The 19,234-nt window shown below is 37.9% G+C and overlaps 1 protein-coding gene across 9 annotated transcripts in view; it reads left to right on the top strand.

Annotated features, from left to right (window-relative positions):
- Window positions 1-19,234, top strand: part of FTO (FTO alpha-ketoglutarate dependent dioxygenase) — a gene marked incomplete at its 5' end in the record, with an annotated part of 363,984 nt that overhangs the window by 81,682 nt on the left and 263,068 nt on the right. For 8 of the 9 annotated variants that reach the window (XM_079723148.1, XM_079723153.1, XM_079723154.1 and 5 more), the window contains one exon: window positions 13,341-13,418. The exons of the other annotated variant lie outside the window; for it this stretch is intronic. In XM_079723148.1, coding sequence (XP_079579274.1) covers window positions 13,341-13,418 — 78 coding nt within the window. The remainder of the gene's footprint in view (window positions 1-13,340; window positions 13,419-19,234) is intronic. 9 annotated transcript variants of the gene reach the window in all.

The following is a 19,234-nucleotide window of genomic DNA, read 5'->3' as shown; positions in this document are numbered from 1 at the left end:
ATAAATCCTATTAGGTCATAGTGTATGATCTTTTTAATGTGCTGTTGAATCTGGTTTGCTAATTATGAGTTTGAGAGTATTCCTTTTTCTTTAATTTTTGCAAGAGTTTGAGAAGAGCATTAATTCTTCTTTAAATGTTTGATTCACCAGTGAAACCATCTTCGTTGGGAGGTTTTTGTTTACTCATTCAGTCTCCTTGCTTGTTGTTATTGGTCTGTTCAGATTTTCTATTTCTTCATGATTCAGTCTTGGTAGATGAATGTTTCTAGAAATTTATCCACTTCTGTGTTATTCAGTTTGTTGGCATATATTTAATCTTAGTAGTTCTATGATCCTTTGTATTTCTGTGTTATTATTTGTAATTTCTCTTTTTTCATTTATAATTTTATTTACATCTTCTCTCTTTTTTTCTTAATAAGCTAAAAGTTTGTCAATTTAGCATATCTTCTTAAAAAACCACTTGGTTTTATTGATTCTGTTTGTTTCTATTTTTTTTTCTTTTCTTGTCTCTCATTTATTTCTGCTCTGATCTTGGTTATTTCCTTCTTTCTGCTAACTTGAGCTTAGTTCGTTCTTTTTCTAGTTCCTTTAGGGGTAAAGTTAAGTTGTTTATTGGAGAGCTTTTTGTTTTCTTAATGTATGCATTTATCACTATAAACTTCCTTCTCAGAAGTGCTTCTCCTGCATCTCATAAGTTTTGGTATGTTGAGTTTCCATTTTTGTTTGTTTCAAGATAGTTTTAAAATTCTCTTTTTATATCTTCTTTGATCTATTGGTTGTTCAGGAGTGTTTTTTAATTTGCACATATGGTGTATTTTCCAACTTTCCTTCTGTTACTGCTTTCCAGTTTCATACCATTGTAGTTGGAAAAGATACTTGGTATGATTTCAGTCCTCTTAAATTAGCTAAGACTTGTTTTATGGCCTACCATACATCTGTCCTGGAGAATGTTCTTTGTGCACTTGAGAAGAATGTATTCTGGATGGAATGCTCTGTATATGTATGTTAAGTGCTAAAGTATACTTAAAGTATAGTTCATGTCCAATGTTTTCTTACTGATTTTCAGTCTGGATAACCTATTGTTGAAAGTGCAGTACTGAAGTTCCCACTATTATTGAATTGTTGTCTGTTTTTCTCTTCAGGTCTGTTAGTACAGTTGACCCTTGAACCACATGGATTTGAACTGCACAGGTCTACTTTTATGCAGATTTTTTTCAATAAATATACAATCAGCCCTCCATATCCACGGGTTCTGCATTCACAGATTCAACCAAGCATGGATTGTGTACTAAGTTTGTAATCTGTGGTTGGTTGAATCTCTGGATGTGGAACCCATGAGTACAGAGAGCCAACTGTGTGACTGGGCATACTCGGATTTTGGTTTTTGAGATGAGTCCTAGAACCAATCTCCCATGGATACTGAGGGACGACGGTATTTGTTTAATATATTTAGGTGTTCCAATGTTGGGTATATATATATTTATGATTGTTATATCCTCTTGATGAATTTACCTATCTATCATGGTATAATGACCTTCTTTATCTCTTGTTGCTGCTTTTCAGTTAAAGTCTATTTCATCTAAGTATAGCTACCCTATACCCTAAGTATAGCTCTCTTTTTGTGTTCTTAAATCTTAAGTGAGTCTTTTGTAGGCAGCAAAGAGTTGTGTATTGTATTTTTTTTAATCCATTTGTCTACTCTGTGTCTTTTGTTTGGAGAATTTGATCCATTTACATTTATTTATTTTTTTTAAATTTATTTATTTATTTGTGGCTGCTTTGGGTCTTCGTTGCTGTGCACGGGCTTTCTCTAGTTGCGGCGAGCGGGGGCTACTCTTTGTTGCGGTACGTGGGCTTCTCATTGCGGTGGCTTCTCTTGTTGTGGAGCGCGGGCTCTAGGTGCGCGGGCTTCAGTAGCTGTGGCTCGAAGGCTCTAGAGTGCAGGCTCAGTAGTTGTGGCGCATGGGCTTAGTTGCTCCGCAGCATGTGGGATCTTCCCGGACCAGGGCTCGAACCCGTGTCTTCTGCATTGGCAGGTGGGTTCTTAACCAATGCGCCACCAGGGAAGCCCCTCCATTTACATTTAGAATGATTATTAATAGGAAGGGACTTACCAATGCCATCTTTTAAATTGTTTTCTGGCTGTTTTGTAGTGCCCTTGTTCATTTCTTCCTCTCTTGCTGTCTTCCTTTGTGAATTGATGATTTTCTCTAGTGGTATGCTTTGATTCCTTTCTCTTCATGTTTGTGTATCAACTGTAGGGTTTGGCTTTATGGTTAACATGAGGTTTACATAAAATATCTTATAGATGTAACAATCTATCTTATGCTGATAGTTGCATATAAAAACTACCCTTTTATTCCTCTCCTTTTATTTTTTTGATGTCAAAATTTGCCTCTCTTTGTGTTGTGTATTCATTAGTAAATTATTGTAGGTATAGTTTAAAAAATATGTTTACTAAACTATTTCGGTCTTTATATTAGAGATAAGTGATTAGCACATCACCATGTGTTTTGATTTTTACTATGTATGTTATCAGTGTGTTGTATATTTCCATATATTTTTGTGTTATTAATTTAGTGTCCTTTCATTTCAGCTTACAGAATTCCTTTCAGCATTTCTTGTGAGGCAGATCTAGTAAAGATGAATTCCCTCAGCATTTGTTTGTCTGGGAAAGTATTTTGTCTTCATTTTCGAAGGACAACTTTGCCAAATAAATTCTTGGTTGGTAGTTTTTTTCTTTCAGCACCTTGAATATGTCATCCCACTGTCTCCTGGTCTGTAAAGTTTCTGTCGAAAATCCAAAAGCCTTATGGGGGTTCCCTTGTAGGTAATAGGCTTCTCTTGTTGCTTTTGAGATTCCCTTTTTTGTCTTTGAGTTCTGACAGTTTTATTGTAATGTATTTTGGGTTAGATCTTTTGGGGTTGAATTTGTTTGGGGACCTATGAGTGTCATGAATTTGGATGGCCAAATCCTTCCCTATATTTGTGAAGTTCTCAGCTATTATTTCTTTAAATATTTCTTTAAATATGCTTTCTGCCCCCCTTCTCCCTCTCTTTCCCTTCTTGGACTCCAGAGGTTCACAGATTGCTTCTCTTGATGGTACCTTCTTCACTCTTTTTCTTTTTTTTCTTTGCTCTCCTCAGACCCAATAATTTCAAAAGTCCTGTTTTCTCTTCACAGATTCTTTCTTCTGTTTAATCCATTCTGCTGTTGATACTCTCTGTTGCACTTTTTATTTCATTCATAATTTCGTACATTTAGCTGTATTTTTCAGCTCCATAATTTGTTTGGTTTCTTATCATTTCTGTCTCTTTGTTTAACTTCTCATTTTGTTTGTGAATTTTTTTCCTAAATTCTTTGAATTGTCTTTCTTTATGTTCTTGTAGCTTATTGAGCTTCCTTAAATCAACTGTTTTGAATTCTTTATTAGGCAAATCATAGACCTCCATGTCTTTGGAGTCAGTTACTGGAAATTTATTGCTATCCTTTTTTTTTTTTTTTCCGGTACACGGGCCTCTCACTGTTGTGGAGCACAGGCTCCAGACACGCAGGCTCAGCGGCCATGGCTCCTAGGCCATGGGCCTAGCCGCTCCACAGCATGTGGGATCTTCCCAGACCGGGGCACGAACCCGTGTCCCCTGCATCGGCAGGCGGACTCTCAACCACTGCGCCACCAGGGAAGCCCTATTGCTATCCTTTGTTGGTGTCCTGTTTCCTTGATTTTTCATATTCCTTGAAGTCTTACATTTGCTGTCTTTGCATTTGAAGTAGCACTCACTTCCTCTAGTCTTAACTGACTGACTTCCAGAGAGAAATTCCTACTGTCTGCCATGATAGGGATTCTGAGGCTTTCTCAAACCTTCTTGGATACCCCTGTCCCACATTTCTTGCTCCCTCCTGTGGCAGAATTCTTAAGCTTGTAAACCTTCTCTCAGTCCTGCAAAGCACCAGGCTGAGTACTGACAGCCTCCCTTCTGCTTTTCCAAGGACAGTGCTGAATGCTCAGATTTGTGGTCTCTCTCCAGTCCACAGATTCAGAATGGCTTTCTGAGCATGCTCACTAGAGAGCATGCAAAAACTTGCTCTCACCACCATCAGGAGTGTGCATACCTGCCACAGAATGGGAGAATGGGAGTGTTTGTGAGTGAAGCTTATGGAGAACTGGCAGTGCCCCTGGTCCAGTTGGGGGATCAGCAGATGGGACAACCCTAGTGTCTTGTGAATGGGCCCGTTGATGGAGTCCATGATGTGGTTAATAGGATATATGTCCCTTTACTACATTCATTCCAATCCCTGGCTGCTGTTCTCTCAGCCTCTCACGCTCCCCCCCTCCCCCCCACCCCAGTCATGCAGCTCATGATTAAGTGAGAGAGAAATGTTCCTCTTTGGTAGCATCCCACACAGCTGGAGGAGCTGGCTACCCACTCACACGGTTTCACTTTTTACTGTGGGAGAAATCATGGGCCAAGACGGATTCTCTTAGCACTGAGCTGTGCTCCCTTGTGGGAGGGGTGACGTTGGTATGTCAAACCATTCCTCTTACTCTCTTCAGTGTGTCCACTCTTGGATATTTTTGCTCAAACACTGTGCTGGAACTTCTCCACTGAACTCCTAGACTTCCACAAAGGCTCTCTTTTCTGTGGGTGATGGTCTAAGTCGGTGTTCCCCAGGGCCTCCTGGACCTTGGCTGAGAGGAGCTGGAGCCCGTTCCTGGGCCATTTCAGGGTCCACAGCTGGGATTGAGGTCTGTATGCCTATTTCCTGACTCACAGGTTGACAAGACTTCTTCTGGGTCCCTGGAGTGTGGTGCTGGATCACACAGCCCCCACAGAAGGCACTTTTGTCTGTGGTTGGATGCCAAGTTGTTTTTGTTGATGGGGGGCATACAATCAAGTGACGTCTTACTCGGCCATTTTCCTGACATCATTCTCCCCCGGCCATGTTCCTGACATCATTCTCCCCCAGGCAACATGTTTTTTTTTAATGATTTGAATCCTTTTAAATATAGTGATATCAAGATATGGTCTATCTCGGCAAATGTTCTATGTGTATTTGAAACAAATGTGTATTTTATTTTGCTGTTTGGTTAACTGTTATATAAATGTCAGTTAGGTCAAGTTAGTTTATGGTGTTGTTCAGGTCTTCTGTATTCTTACTAAGTGTTCCGAGTACTTGTTCTGGCAATTATTGAGAGAGGGGTGATATTGACTGTAATTGTGGAATCATCTACTGTTGGCCCTTGAACAACATGGGTTTGAACTGTGTGGGTCCACTTATAATGTGGATAGTTTTCAATAGCAAATACTGTAGTACTACATGATTCTTGGTTGGTTAAATCTGTGGAAGCAGAGGAACCACGGATACAGAAGGCCGACTATAGGTTATATGTAGATTAACTCCTGTGTTGTTCAACGGTCAAGCATATTTCTGTTTGCTAGTCTATCAATTTTTGCTTAATGTATTTGATAGATCTGTTATTAGTTGCATAGATATTTAAGACTGGTATGTTCTCTTGATGAATTGATTCCTTTATGATTGTGAAATGACTCTTTTTGCCTCTAATAATATTTTTTGCTCTGAAATCTATTTTGTCTAGTGTCAGTATAGCTACTTCAACTTTCTTTTGATTAGTATTACTGTGGTAAGTATTTTTTTCATCCTTTTACTTTTTAAAATCTTTTTTTATTGTGATAAAATATGCATAAGACTTTTTAAAGTGTACAGTTTTGTGGCATTAAGTACATTCACATTGTTGTGTCCATCCTTTTACTTTTAATTTATTTGTTTCTTTATACTTGAGGTCAATATCTTATAGGCAGGATATAGTTGGATATTGATTTTTAGAATTTAATCTGACAGTCTCTTCTTTTTAACTGAACTGTTTAGACTATTTATATTAAATGTGATTGTTTATATGGTTGGATTTAATTCTACCAGTTTACTTTTTTGCCGTTTGTTCTTTTTTATTCTCTATTTCTGTCTTTTTGGTTTGATTTTTCATGATTCTGTTTTATCTCCCTTATTGGCTAGTCTCCTATAACTCTTTGTTGTTGTATTATGGTTATTTTAGGGTTTCTAGTATCCATCTTTATCTTAATAGATTCTTCCTTGAAGTAGTACTATTGCACTTCACATGTAGTTTAAGAATCTTACAATATAATTCCGCTCTGTTTTAACTGTTGTGTTATTGTTATTATATGTTTCACTTCTACATACATTATAAACCCAGCAATGTACTATTATTTTTGCTTTAAATAGTTGTCTTTTATAAAGATTATATAGTAAGGAATAAAGTCTTTTCTATTTCAAATGTAGTTATTATGTGTGATGCTTTTTATTCCCCTGTGAAGACTCAGATTTATCTAATATCATTTTCTTCCTATCTGATGGTCTTCCTTTATCATTTCTTACCATGAAGCGCTGCTGGTGTTGAATTTCTACTTTTATATATCTGAAAAAGTATTTATTTTGCCTTTGTTTTTGGAAGATATTTTGGCTTGGGATAGAAACCTAGTTTGATAATTTTTTTTTTCTCTCAGTTATTTGAAAATGTTTCTTCACTATCTTTGGGTAACATGCTTTCCATGAGATATTTCATGTTATGATCTGTTCCTGTGTATTTACTATTTCTTTTTCTCTGACTACTTTAAAGATTTTCTCTTTTTCACTGATTTTAAGTGATTTGATTATATTGTGCCTTAGTGTTATTTCCTCATTTTGTGTGTGTGTGTGTGTGTGTGTGTGTGTATAGTTCTTTGAACAACTTGAATCTGTGGATTTATAGTTTTCATCAAATATGGAGAATTCTTGGCCAGTATTTTTCTTTCTCCCATTCTTTCTCCTCTTCTTTGATGACTCTAATCATATGTATTAAACTGCTTAAAGTCATCCCACAGCTCACTGATACTCTAATAATTATTTTTTGCCTGTGTTTCCTGTTGGATAATTTCCACTGCTATGTCTTGTTTTCACTATTCTTTTCTTTTGTGATATCTAACCTGTTTTGAATCCTATCCAATATATTTATATTTCATCTCAGACATTGTGGTTTTCCTGTCTGGAAGTTTAATTTCCTTTTCTCTATTAACCATGTTCAGTCTTTTCCCAACTTCTTGTACTTATGAACTACAGTTATATCACTATTTTTAATGTACTTGTCTCCTAATTCTGTCATCTGTGCCATTTTGGGGTCAGTTCCAATTGACTGATTTTTCTCTTCATTATCACTCATATTACCTTGCCTTATAGTCTTGTCTTCCTTTCCATGCCTTGTAGTTTTTGATTAGTTTGATATTTTCCGTCTTACTTTAAGCTGTTTATAAAGGAATAGAGCAGTAGTCCAGGGCTAATTTTATACCACTATTGAGGCAAAATCCTCCTGAGAATTCTTCCTGATTTGTGGATTATGAGTTTTTTTTCACTCTAACTGGATTTTTGGTCTACTACAGCATAGGCTCCCATTATTAAGAACTGAACAAGAAATGCTAAAAAAAAAAAATTCTTGAAAACATTGTAGAGCTACCAAAGCAGCCAGGACTTGAGAGTCCAAAAGTAGTGGTTATAAGCATTGGTTTTAAATTTTTAAAATAGGATTGATTTTAATTAAAATTACTTAAAATGTTTACATTTATATGTGTTTTTTTTAAGTGAAAGATTGAACACTTCTTGAAAGGTCAGATTTCTCTTGTTTCAGGGTTGTGTGGTGGAGCGTAGTGGAAGTGACCTTTATACTTAGGGAATGAGATTATGAGTTGTGACCAGTAGTGTAATTTTTGCCAGTCACTTTGTATCTCTGGATGGGCCTTTGTTTCTTCATCTGTTCTAAAATTTCACAATAATTTTTATTTTTATCACCAGTGTAGTTAATCGAGGCATTTTATATATAAAGTTTTATGGAGAGTTTTTATACAGTTCTGCTGTAGTTCACCCAGGGAAATTAATGTCTGAATTTCTTATGTATATGGCATAAAGTATAATTTGATGGGTTACACATAGGATTGCTTATAAATAATTCACAACTAATAAATAAAACTGTCCTTTTCAGACATGGGTAAATAACAGTTGCAAGTGGTTGCCAAAGTGTATTGAGGGTTTTTTATGTGCTTGGCAATGTTCTTAGATCTCTACATGTACTACTTCATTTATACATCACAGGGAGATACACCAGTCCCAAATCATATATCTATGCTGGTAGTACTGGTGTTAGGATTAACAGTTAGGCTTCTTAGATGCTCATGCTTTGTTATAGACCCCTTCCTCCATTTGAATACCATTTGCTTAATATCTGCATAGTTTATAGTTTATAAAATGCACTAACATATATGATTAATTTTATTTCATCTTCACAACGCCCTGTGAAACAGGGTTTTACAGATGAGTAAAGTGAGGTTTGGAGAGGTTGATTCAGGTGTGGTACCACATCTAGGAAGTGATAGAGTCGGGATACAAATTCTACTCTTCCCTCCAAATTGTTTATTTTTACTGTGCCGTATTTTCAGTGAGCAAAGGAAAGCGAATGAATGCTCTTTGTTGAGATACTTTTTTTTTCTTTTTAAAAGCAAATATGGAATATGGGTATATGAAATATTTATTTATACTTCTTTTGGCTTAGCTACTTCTCACTCATCTTTCTGGTATTAGTTTTGATGTGTCTTCCTTGGGGAGATTTTCCTTACTTATGCTCTGCCCAAGGACTAGGTCAGTTTTCCTACTTATTATTTGAAACCCTCAAAAGATCAGGTGCTTATTTTTATATTGAACATTCATAAGCCTTTATTTGTGGTTGTATTTTGAAGACTCAGACAAAACTAATTTTTTACTGAACCTGACAAAATATGATTCATAGTTTAAAAATTATGTGGAAAATGAAAAATGGATAAAGAATAGGGGCTGTTAGCATAATCTGACGAGGCTGAAGAGACAGCAGTGGGATGGAAAATACACTTCATCTGTGAAAGATACACCTTCACATTATGAGTCATGATCCAGTTAATCTTTTTAGGTAATAACTGTAAGATTCGCAAACTATATGCCTATTTGACAAGATATGGAAGCTCAGATACAACTTAACTTTTCACAGTGAGTCAGAAGCTTATTAGGGTTAAGTTTCTGACATCCAACCTTTATGGTTTTGAGTTGCAATGTGTTTTACTTAAGGCCTTGTGTCTGTGTACCCTTTCCTTGCAGGAGCTGCGGAGGTGGTTGTAGCCCTCATGGAGGGGTCTTCAGTGCTCCTCCTGCAGGTGGGAGAGCCGAGGCTTTGCACCCCCTCTGGCTTTCTGTGTGTCATGTGTGAACAGCTTGACGTATTTGACACCAGGGTGACAGCAAAGAAGCTGTGAGCAGAGCAGTGTGCTGTAAGGCCCAGCTGTGTGGATTTATCTGCATCTCAGACGGAGCAGCAGTTAGCCAGATCTGACAGTCAAACATGAGCGCCTTCTGCCTCCACTCCAGAGTGCATTTGAATGTCGTGTGTGTTTACTGACTGCTTGACATTTGACACAAAGAATTTGTCAGAGCTGTTTCTCTTCCCCCTCTTCACTCTTTACTGTGCTAGTCTACAAGTCTACCCCCGAAATACTTTATCATACATCACAAAAGTATGCACTGTCTAATATAAAGCCAAAATTCATGTCATGTCATCTTCATCTTTGTATTGAATTCCACATGAAGAATTAATAGGTAATATACTTGAGTTGATAATTGGTAATATGTTGCATAGGCACTATGTTTACAGAGTTCAAAAATCAAAACAATACAAAAAGAAATACTTTGTATAGTCTTACTCCATCCCTGGCTCCTTCTAGTTGTTTCCCACCTCTGCCCCTGAGAGAGAACCACTTGCGTAGTTTGTCCCATGTCCTTTATGTTTCTTTATGCAAATACAAGCAGATATTCTTTCCCTTGCCTTTCACTTCCCCATGCGTCCTGGAGAGCTCTTTGTTTCACTAAAGGGAGCCTCCTCGGTCTTGTTTACTGTTGCTTTGTATTTCATTGTGTGGATGTACCAGCGTTTATTTAACCATCCTCTGTGGATGGACACTGGCACTGTTTCTAATCTTTTTTTTTTTTTAGTTGGGCTATAATTCACACACCATAAAATTCAACCTTTTAAGTATGCAACTAACTGGTTTTTTAATATGTTTCCAAGCTTCTGGTCTACAAATAGTGGTCCAGTGAGTAAACTTGTACATACATTCTTCAGAACATGGTACAAGTAAGAAATTAAAATCCTTAGAAGTAGGATTTTGGGATCAAAGGGAATACATTTGAATTTCGATAGTTGTCAGTTGCCCTGCATCGGAATTGTACCCTTTTGCACTCCTGAGTATGAGAGGGCTTGTTTCTCTATAGTTATGCTCAAAGTGACTATGCCTTTCTATAAAGCAATCTTAATTTTTAAGAAATGTGTGTTGTTCATGAACTACCAGTTTAATCTAATAATCATTTCTGATTGACTTCACCAAGGCAAATATGACCAAAGGTTCTTTTTAAGTTGATAAGTAGTGCTATTTATAATTGATCTCATTAGTTAATCAGTAGAATTACAGGTTGTGAATGTTGATGTACAGAGCAGATTTCATCTGTGTGGCCTTAAGTTGAGTGATTTCCCGACCCCATTCTCTCCTGTCATAGAGATATAACAATGCTCACAGTATTAAAATTAAAATTCCCAGTGGAACAAGACCACTTATATTCTGCTTGCTCTATGGTAGGAACATTCTTGTAGAATTTTATCCTTTCGGATACCTGCACCCCAGTGTTCATAGCAGCACTATTTACAATAACAAGACATGGAAACAACTTAAGTGTCCATCAACAGATGAATGGATAAAGAAAATGTGGTGTATATATATATGTATGTGTATATATATACACACACACACACACACATACACACACACTAGATTATTACTTAGCTATAAGAAAAGAATGAAATAATGCCATTTGCAGCAACACGGATGGACCTAGTAATTGTCATACTAAGTGAAGTCAGACAGGGAAAGACAAACATCATATGATATCACTTAGATGTGGAATCTTAAAAAAAATGATATAAATGAACTTATTTACAAGTAGAAATAGACTCACAGTCATAGAAAACAAACTTATGGTTACCAAAGGGGAAAGGGAGGAGGAGGGATAAATTTGGAATTTGAGATGAACAGATACAGACTACTATATATATCAAAAAGACTTTTATCCTCTTGATACAGCCTTACAGGTTATAATGTTTTCTGTCTGTCTGATGCACTGGACCTCAACTGAGCTGAGAAGTGGTTGTTTTTATAATAATTTTACTGAAGTATTTATTATAAGTGGAATTTCAGCCTCCAGTGTTGCTTGTTCATCTTTGGGACAGATCTCTTGCTGTTTAATCTGGTCAAGGTGGAATATGTAATTCCTAATAGAAATCTGTACCTTTGTGTTCCCTATTATATGCAGATTAGCTTTATGGACTCTCCCAAAGAGATTTTAAGGTGGTATTTGTAAGGTGGAGCTATCTCAAGGTCTGAGATATCATGTGCATTTTAATTGTTCAAGCCTTTAACATTTTTTTAAACATTAAAACTTTTTGGGGGGCATGTAAGTGTTCTGTGTATAGAAAGGACTGGTAAAAGATTCATAGGAAAATGCAGGCTTTCCTGAGCCTGAAGTGAAAATTGAGGTATAGGTTTTGATTAAGTTTGTGATGGAGTGCATAAATGTGCAAGTATAGGCATGAAAACATCATTAGTTCTTTCTGTATCCCAAATAATGGCTAATGTGGGAAACAGATAAACCTCTTAACCAATGATTTATATAAACCAATGGTTTGTGTTAGTATTATAGGTCCTTTGTAAAGGAGAACTCTTCATAGTTTAACTGGTAAGCCAGTCTTATCATTACAGATGAGAAAGTACCTTTTAGACAAAGCAGAAAGCTTTAATTATATAAACAGACAAGAATTTTGCATAAGAGTAAAGTTTACTCTTTTGCCTCTCTTAGGTGAACTGGTTGCTATTTTTCTATTCCCTTTTTTCTTTATTCACTTTGGATAATTATACAAAAGATCCAGAAAGGACTTGAGTTCTGCCTGAAGGGGTGTTTGCTCTGGACTACTCTGTGATGGGTTAGCGTGAGAAGGCTGCCCAGAGATGGGAGAGGATGATTCTCAGGGCCACCATGTCTGGTTGAGCAGGTTGTTCACTGCATAAAGACAGTGCCCATTGGGACAGGTTGGGGCTAAAATCCAGTTTGTGTTCTCCAAGTCATGCTGTAGGGAGTGGGGGGCATCAACCCAGAGTAAGGCACGCCATTTTCTAATTCTTATAAAAGTGCCTTAGTGGCTGACAACAGCCTGAATAACGCATTGTACTGCAGTTTTATTTGTTTCTGCCTTTTCTGTTTTTTTTTCTTTCAGAAAATTTCTATAGTATATAGATGATTTCTATGTGTATGTGTGTCTGTGTACACATATATATATGCTATTTATATGCCACGTACACACACACACATATCACATATGCTTGAATATAAGGTTAGATGTTCTTTGAAAAAATCCCTCATAAGGAGGGTGTCATCTTGTATGTATTTGGTTCCTTATAAAGTACTTTGTAATGCGGGGTCCTCTCTTAGTTACCTTGTTTGAACAGCACGGGTACTATTTGGAAGACATAGTAGCTTGAAATGACCTCAGACAACACTAGTTGTGGGTGCTTGAAAAGATTTCTGTATCAAATTGGAAAAGAAAAGAAGCAAAGATATTCAAGATACATTTAGAAATTATTCTAGGGATGAAAGATCACTTTAAAAAAGTAATGTGTAAGTGGATATGATCTCAAATAAGTGTATACAGGATGAATAAATTCTCCAAATACCCTGACATTATGTAAATGGATACTTGTGGCTTGGTTGGAGAGTTTCAGTTATAGTAAGGATTCAAAAACTGCTGTGTCTCAAGCAGATAATACAGATGGAAAGATTTGTTCTGGAAAACTGATTGGATAACTCAATTTGAGTTTGATTGGATAACTCAAAAGGTGACTCTAGTGATGAAGAAAAAGACCCTGATGTTAAAGATACATGTCAAGAGTGAAGCAAATTGCTTCCTGAAATGTGAGAGTGAATAAAATGATTATGTCTAAGTTAATGTTTTATATGATGTATAATTTAAGTGCATGTAATTAAATTAATGCATTTTATAATTGACTTTTGACTAATTTCTCTCTCGAAAAGTTTCTACATTCAAGTTGGCTAAATTTTGGAGGGTAGTCTCTTATGGAAAAAAATAAGGGATTGTCTTATGTTTTGGGTCAGTTTATATTCACCTGTAATCATTATTATTTTTAAACAGAAACTGAGGCTTCTTGAAGAGCTTGAAGACACTTGGCTTCCTTATCTGACCCCCAAAGATGATGAATTCTATCAGCAGGTAAGGTCTTTTAATATTTGTCAGTTTGCACTGATTTTTTTCCTGCTCTACCTTATTTTACCTATGAAGCCACTGTGGTGTAGAGAGGTTAAATGAGAGGTGAAATGGTCTGAGTTGGTCATCCAGTGTCTCCTCACCCCCAGAATATATAAATTCCTGCACAGTCTGCTTTCTGCTCTGAGCTTAGTGCTTTAGCATAGTCGACTGTCTTTCCTTCCCCGAGCATCCTGTGTTCTTCCTCACTCCTTGTCTGTGCTCCGTCTGTTTCTTCTGCATAGAATATTCTTTTGCCCCTTATCCTGTTGCCAGATGACTAAGTTTTCAAGACGTCACTTAAACATCGCCTCCTTTGTGAAAGTTTCTTTACTTACCTCACCTACTAATAGAATTGATTGCACTCTCCGCTGTGCTCCTTGTAACTTATAAATAACTTGATTGTACCTATCACATTGTATTGCAGTTGTGCGATTCTGTGTCTCTCCCCCTGAATTAGTCAGCACTCTTTCAATTACAAGTGACAAAGTCACAAACAAATTCATTGTGACAAAAAAGGGAATTTATTGACTTACTTAACTTAGATGTCAAGGAGCACATGGCCGAATCCAGTTTCTCGAAAGATGTCATCTGATCACTGTTTTTCTGTTTCTTGGCTTGGCTTTTTTCTGTGTGGCTGCATGCTAGATAGGCTCTCCTCTGATAGTACAGGAGGACTCTGACAGCCCAGGGGTTATGTGGTCTTAAGCACATAGGATCTTAGAAGAAGGTGGTGATTTCTTTTTTCCTGGTCTGTCTGATTCCCCCAGTAATGATCTCGTTGGCCTGGTTAGAGGCATGTGCCTATCCCTGAATCAGTCATTGTGTTCAGGGGAGTGAGATGCTCCTGTTTGCCTGGCCTACTTTCTGCACCCACTCTTGGAGTAGGGTTGGAGTATGACCATTCCCACTCACATTGCATGGAGTGTGAGTCAGAGATGGATGGTTTTCCCAAAGGAAAATTGGAGCCCTGTTCCAAAGAAGGAAAGAAAGGCATGCTGAGCAGTAAAAATAGTACCTTTTCATCTCTTCTTTCCTACTAGAATGTTAGCTCTTGGGCCACATCAGCTTGGTTTCTCCAGCACCTAGCATATGCTTGTCGTGCATATAGCTGATTCTCAGTAACCATGGAAAGAAGAGAGGAAAGAATGAGCTTACCCATCTAGAATTCCAGGTCTCCCGTGCATTCTCAGTTCCAGGACATCATCTGTCATCTCCATTGTCATTAGAACTTCACTACCTTTCACCTGGTCAGCCCTTTTATGGATTGCTCTAGTTTTCTTTGCCCCTCTTTCTTAATCCTTAAAGCTGTAGTAGACTTTTTTTTTTTTAAACCAAAACATAAATCCAAGCATGTCAACCTTCTGCTTCAAATCCCACAATGGCTGTCTGTTGCCCGACTCCTGCATTTCCAGCCTCGTCTTCCCCATTTTTTTACCTTTTTACCCACACTGGGTTTTGACAGACTAGCTGTGCAGTATTATATTTTGGGTCTTCCTGCTACATCCTTTCCATATTCCTTCCTTGGAGAACTTCTGTGTTACCTGTTATTAGTGACAGCTCACATGTCATCTCCTGTAGGATGCTTCCCTGCCACGTCTATAGCCCAGAGGTTGTCTCTGCTCCCTCTTGTGTGCACTTGTAGTACTTCATGTGTACCTTAATTATCTCAGGTTATTGTAATGATTTTATATGCTCCTTTCTCTCATTCTCTGTACTGTATACAGGGCCTGGCACCTAGTAGGTATTTAATTAGTTTGCTTAAATGGGTGAATGAATTAATGTATGCATTAGCTCATTTAAAAAGCGAGACATATAATAATATCTGGTGTGATTTTAATTTTGTTTTACACACAAATACTCCTCCCCAGGGAGGTGGCCTCTAGAACAATCTGTGGGACTGATACAGAAATGTAATATCCCAGACTGGTAGACTTTTCTCTTTTGAGCTTTTCTAGTTTTCCAAATTATCTAAGTGAACATGTATTCTTTTGTAATCAGGAAAAAAATAATTTTAAAAAGTATCCTTAAAGCAGGTAAACCCCCCAAATGTAATCAGTTCTTAAATCCTTGCTAATATTTTCATAGATAGGAGCTTTCTGGTACATGGTAATGCACATTATTATAAAGCAACTTCTGAGCCTTTTTAGCTTTTGTATGGTGAAAGTAGTGCATGAACAATTAAACACCAAGGATAGCCCAGGTGCTATGAGCCAGCCATACGCTGAGTCACAAAAGGAGACTCCAAGGCAAACAGAACAACTATCAAGGCTTCACTTTTTAAAAAGATTTTGAATCTTATTTTATTTATTTTTTTATACAGCAGGTTCTTAATTAGTTATCCATTTTATACATATTAATGTGTATATGTCAATCCCAATCTCCCAATTCATCCCACCACCACCACTGCCCTGCCACTTTCCCCCCTTGGTGTCCATACGTTTGTTCTCTACACCTGTGTCTCTGTTTCTGCCCTGCAAACCAGTTCATCTGTACCATTTTTCTAGGTTCCACATATATGCGTTAATATATGATATTTGTTTTTCTCTTTCTGACTTATTTCACTCTGTAGGACAGTCTCTAGATCCATCCACATCTCTACAAATGATCCAGTTCCATTCCTTTTTATGGCTGAGTAATATTCCACTGTATATATGTACCACATCTTCTTTATCCATTCATCTGTCGATGGGCATTTAGGTTGCTTCCATGACCTGGCTATTGGGAATACTGCTGCAATGAACATTGGGGTGCATGTGTCTTTTTGAATTATGGCTTTCTCAGGATATGCCCAGTAGTGGGATTGCTGGGTCATATGGTAATTCTATTTTTAGTTTTTTAAGGAACCTCCATACTGTTCTCCATAGTGGCTGTATGAATTTACATTCCCAGCAGCAGTGCAAGAGGGTTCCCTTTTCTCCACACCCTCTCCAGCATTTGCTGTTTGTAGATTTTCTGATGATGCCCATTCTAACTGGTGTGAGGTGATACCTCATTGTAGTTTTGATTTGCATTTCTCTAATAATTAGTAATGTTGAGCATCTTTTCATGTGTGTCTTGGCCATCTGTATGTCTCCTTTGGAGAAATGTCTATTTAGGTCTTCTGCCCATTTTTGGATTGGGTTGTTTGTTTTCTTAATATTGAGCTGCATGAACTGTTTATACATTTTGGAGATTAATCCTTTGTCCATTGGTTCATTTGCAAATATTTTCTCCCACTCTGAGGGTTGTTTTTTCATCATTTGTAGTTTCCTTTGCTTTGCAAAAGCTTTTAAGTTTCATTAGGTCCCATTTGTTTATTAATGTTTTTATTTCCATTACTCTGGGAGGTGGGTCAAAAAAGATCTTGCTGTGATTTATGCCAAAGAGTGTTCTTCCTATGTTTTCCTCTAAGAGTTTTATAGTGTCCAGTCTTACATTTAGGTCTCTAATCCATTTTGAGTTTATTTTCAAGGCTTCACTTTTATCTTGCTAGTAAGACCCACAACAAACCTGATACCAATATCTAATCACTTTAAGTGCACCTTATAATAAAGGAGTGCTTCAACCAAACCTTTGTAAAGTAACTCTGTTCTCTTAAAAGATAAAGTAAAAATACTTTTTAATGACATGAATAAATAAAAAGTTTAGACCTGACATTGGGTCCCTTAAACAGGTCCTAGCCACAGGAATGCCAACCCAGCTGCCAGTCATAAAAGCAAGACTTTTTGCAGGGTCCATATTGGGTCTGTTTATTGACCCTTACGAGGTGCCAGGGACTGTGCTCAGTGTTGGATGAAGGCTGTCACATTTCATCCTCACAGCAGCCTCATTCATTCATTCCACAAATATATATTCAGCAGCTACTCTTCTTCAGACTCAGGGTGTTTAAGGTAGATACTGTCATTCCTATTTTACACGTCTGGCAGAGCTTGAGTTCAAGCCCATATTTTTTGACTCTGAAGACCCAGGCTCTTTCTGCTGTACCGTATGCTTCCCAGTATACTGTGCTCAAATTCACAATGCCTTCAGAGAAGTTTTTTGGTTTCTTCTGATAAGGTCGTAGAGAAAACCAATGAAAGAAAACAACAACAGCAACAACTCAAAGCAGAAGAGCAGAGAGGACCTCTGTTGGTTTACTATAGAGCACAAGGAAAGGAATTACATAGAAAACAACCTCTGGATTCCAGATATAGGAGTGCTACCCCTCTTATCCTGAGACAGTGCCACCCTCCTCAGCATTCCCCGTTTTGTGCTTTCCATCTGCCAGCTTGTCCTCAGTGCTTTATATGTATTTGCTCATTCAAATCTTATCACAACCCTCTGAGGCAGGTTGTTTTTAAAACTCCATTTTATTTTTTAATTTTATTTATTTATTTATTTTTTGCGGTACGCGGGCCTCTCACCGTTGTGGCCTCTCCCGTTGTGGAGCACAGGCTCCAGACGCGCAGGCTCAGTGGCCATGGCTCACGGGCCCAGCCACTCCGCGGCACGTGGGATCCTCCCGGACCGGGACACGAACCCATGTCCCCTGCATCGGCAGGCGGACTCTCAACCACTGCGCCACCAGGGAAGCCCCACAAGCACAGTTTTAAGAGTCTCCTAGTTGGTGTTCCTTGTGCCCGCCCCAACGCCATCAGAATTGTGTTCCGATAAATATGGCAGACTTGTCACTCCTTGCTTTGTAAATTTTGTTGGGTCTCTCTTGCCTCTGAGGTCAAGTTCAAACTCCTCTGCATACCCTACAAGGCCATTGACTGTATGGCCCCAAACAACCTCCCTGGTCTAGTCTCCACCCCATTGCCTGACATAGTGTCCAGCCTCAAACTCCTGTCATACAGAGTTTCTCACTACACCTTGGCTTTGCTGTGCCTGTCGTCTTTTCATGCCCTTGTACCTTTTGTCCCCTGAGTCTAGAGTACCCACATCCCCTTTTCTGTCTGGTGAGTATCTACTCATCCTTAAGGACTTTGTTTCAATACAGTCCCTTCTGTGATGATACCAGGAAGTCCCACTTGTGTAACTTTCAGAATATATTAAAAATTGGAACGCTTCTCACTACCTCTGCCGTGTACACTGTGGCCAAAGCTACCACCATCTCTTTCTCAGATGGTTGCCATGCCTAACTTCTTCTCCAGACTGTTTTAACATAGCATCAGCAGTAGTGTTCTTCTTAAAACATTTATCAACTCACTAGACTTGCTGAAAGCCCTTCAGTGGCTTCCCATCTTTGCAGAGTAAAAGCCTAGGCCCTGACAGTCACTTACAAAGCAGGGCAAGACCTGGCTCCTGACTGCTTCTCTTCCCTCATTTCCTGCTTCTCCCCACCTCCTCCTCTTCCCACTCTGGCATTCTTGCTCTTCCTGGAATAAATCAACCACACTCTTGCCCCAAGGCCTTTGCACTTAATGTTCCCTCAGCCTGGAACTCTCTTCCCCCCAGGTATCTGCAGGGCTTGTGTGCTCATTTCTTGCCTTTCTCAGCTCAGATGTCACCCCATCAGAGGCCTACTCTGCCCATCCTGTGTAAAATAGCGACAATCACCCCTGGCACTCCTATCTTACTTACTTGGGTTTGTTTTTCTCCATAGCACATATCATAATCTAAAATACATCAATACACAGTAATACAACAATACACAATCTAAAATATAAAGCAAATATATTTCATTAAACAAATAAGTAAATATTAAATAAATAAGTAAAATTCTCTCTCTATATATACATGTATAGAATGAACTATGTCTACTATATACTTATACTATATATATAAATATGAGCTCCCGGAGAGCATACAGAAGTTTT

Source organism: Hyperoodon ampullatus (genome assembly GCF_949752795.1).
Source record: "Hyperoodon ampullatus genome assembly, chromosome: 18".
Classification (NCBI taxonomy): Eukaryota; Metazoa; Chordata; class Mammalia; order Artiodactyla; family Ziphiidae; genus Hyperoodon; species Hyperoodon ampullatus.
Note: the sequence above shows the minus strand (reverse complement) of the source record. Positions and strands in the feature narration are given on the sequence as shown.